Source organism: Egretta garzetta, unplaced genomic scaffold (assembly GCF_000687185.1).
Source record: "Egretta garzetta isolate BGI_Z169 unplaced genomic scaffold, ASM68718v1 scaffold1422, whole genome shotgun sequence".
NCBI classification, from domain to species: Eukaryota; Metazoa; Chordata; class Aves; order Pelecaniformes; family Ardeidae; genus Egretta; species Egretta garzetta.
This window is the reverse complement of record NW_009258914.1, coordinates 1,393-3,889: the sequence shown is the minus strand read 5'-3', so window position 1 is coordinate 3,889 and position 2,497 is coordinate 1,393. Positions and strand designations below refer to the sequence as shown.

General features: G+C 63.3%; 1 protein-coding gene across 3 annotated transcripts; it reads right to left on the bottom strand.

Moving 5' to 3' along the window:
* Window positions 1-276: 276 nt before the first annotated feature.
* Window positions 277-2,329, bottom strand: LOC118451817 (MAPK-interacting and spindle-stabilizing protein-like). Of its 3 annotated transcripts, none has more exons than XM_035889886.1 (3): window positions 1,510-2,329; window positions 1,158-1,353; window positions 277-312 (listed from the first exon to the last, which is right to left on the bottom strand). In XM_035889886.1, the coding sequence occupies exons 1-3, from the start codon at window positions 2,270-2,272 to the stop codon at window positions 291-293; spliced, it is 981 nt and encodes a 326-aa protein (XP_035745779.1). In that variant the 5' UTR covers window positions 2,273-2,329; the 3' UTR covers window positions 277-290. The 3 variants fall into 3 exon arrangements, with proteins under 3 accessions (XP_035745779.1, XP_035745778.1, XP_035745780.1); XM_035889885.1 differs by lacking the exon at window positions 277-312 and adding an exon at window positions 840-1,089 and having other exon boundaries at window positions 1,195-1,353; XM_035889887.1 differs by lacking the exon at window positions 277-312 and having other exon boundaries at window positions 1,098-1,353; window positions 1,579-2,329.
* Window positions 2,330-2,497: the final 168 nt, after the last annotated feature.

The window sequence follows — 2,497 nt, the reverse complement described above, 5'->3', positions numbered from 1 at the left end:
GGGACACCTGAGGAGCATGGGGACACTGTTTGGGACACTGGGGGGGACCAGGGAGGGACCCAAGGACCAAGGGGGACACCAGGGGGAATGTGGGGACCCTGGGGACACCTTGGGGACACCGTGGGGGACCAGAGAGGGACCCAAGGTGGACATCGGGACCCAGGGGACACCATGGGGGACCTTGGGGAGGACCTGAGGACCCTGGGGACATTGTGGGGGACCCAAGGACCATGGGGACAGCGTGAGGACACCATGGGGATATCGTGGGGGACCAAAGGCCCATGGGGACATCATGGGGACACCATGGGGGACCTGAAGATCATGGGGACACTGTGGGAGACCTGAGAGGGACCCAAGAACCGTGGGGACATTGTGAGGGGCCTGAAGACCACAGGGGACCCAAGAGGGACCCAAGGCCCATGGGGACATGGTGGGGACATCGTGAGGGAGCCAAGGCCCATGAAGACATCATAGGGACACCATGAGGGACCTGAAGATCATGGGGACACCGTGGGGACACTGTGGGGGACCCAGGGGCCATGGGGACATCATGGGGGACCCGAAGACCATGGAGAACCCAAGAGGAACCCAAGAGGAACCCAAGAGGAACCCAAGGGCCGTAGGGACATCATGAGGGACCTGAAGACCATGGGGACACAGTGGGGACATCATGGGGGACCCAAGAGGAACCCAAGGGCCATAGGGACATCATAGGGACACCATGAGGGACCTGACAACCATGGGGACATCATGGGGAACCCAGGGGCCATGGGGACATCGTGGGGGACATCGTGGGGGTCATTGTGAGGGACCTGAAGACTGTGGGGGACCCAAGAGGAATCCTAGGGCTGTAGGAACATCATAGGGACACCATGACGGACCTGAAGATCATGGGGACACCGTGGGGGACCTGAAGACCATGGGGGACCTGAGAGGAACCCAAGGGCCATACGGACATCATAGGGACACCGTGAGGGACCTGAGGACCATGGGGACATCATGGGGGACCCAGGGCCCATGGGGACATCGTAGGGACATTGTGAGGGACCCAAAGACCATGGGGGACCCAAGAGAAACCCAAGAGGAACCCTAGGGCTGTGGGGACATCATAGAGACACCATGAGGGACCTGAAGACCATGGGGACATCACGGGGGACCCAGGGCCCATGGGGACATTGTGGGGGACCTGAAGACCATGGGGGACCCAAGAGGAACCCAAGAGGAACCCAAGGGCCGTAGGGACACCATGAGGGACCTGAAGACCATGGGGACATCGTGGGGGACCCAGGGCCCATGGTGACACCGTGGGGATGCCGTGGGGGACCTGAAGACCAAGAGGAACCCAAGAGGAACCTAAGGGCTGTGGGGACACTGTGAGGGACCTGAGGACCATGGGGACATGGTGGGGACACCATGAGGGACCCAGGGCCCATGGTGACATGGCGGGGACACCGTGGGGGACCCAGGGGCCATGGGGACATTGTGGAGGACCTGAAGATCATGGGGGACCCAAGAGGAACCCAAGGGCTGTGGGGACATCATAGGAACACCATGAGGGAGCTGAAGACCAGGAGGAACCCAAGAGGAACCCAAGGGCCGTAGGGACACCATGAGGGACCTGAAGACCATGGGGACACGGTGGGGACACCGTGAGGGACCCAGGGCCCATGGTGACATGGCGGGGACACCGTGGGGGACCCAGGGGCCAGGGGGACATTGTGGAGGACCTGAAGATCATGGGGGACCCAAGAGGAACCCAAGGGCCGTAGGGACACCATGAGGGACCTGAAGACCATGGGGACACCGTGAGGGACCCAGGGCCCATGGTGACATGGCGGGGACACCGTGGGGGACCCAGGGGCCAGGGGGACATTGTGGAGGACCTGAAGATCATGGGGGACCCAAGAGGAACCCAAGGGCCGTAGGGACACCATGAGGGACCTGAAGACCATGGGGACACCGTGAGGGACCCAGGGCCCATGGTGACATGGCGGGGACACCGTGGGGGACCCAGGGGCCAGGGGGACATTGTGGAGGACCTGAAGATCATGGGGGACCCAAGAGGAACCCAAGGGCCGTAGGGACACCATGAGGGACCTGAAGACCATGGGGACACCGTGAGGGACCCAGGGCCCATGGTGACATGGCGGGGACACCGTGGGGGACCCAGGGGCCAGGGGGACATTGTGGAGGACCTGAAGATCATGGGGGACCCAAGAGGAACCCAAGGGCCGTAGGGACACCATGAGGGACCTGAAGACCATGGGGACATGGGCCCATGGTGACATGGCGGGGACGCCGTGGGGGACCCAAGGCCCACGGTGACATCATGGGGACGGGGTGGGAGACGCTGAGGTGCCACCACTCACCCACTCGATGGGGCAGAGGGACTTGTAGACGCGCTGGTACCACTGGCAGGGCGGGGCGTCCGCCCCCTTGGCCGCCATCGCCTTCTGGCAGCGGTGGAAATCTGGGGACAGGAGAGGGGACATGAGGG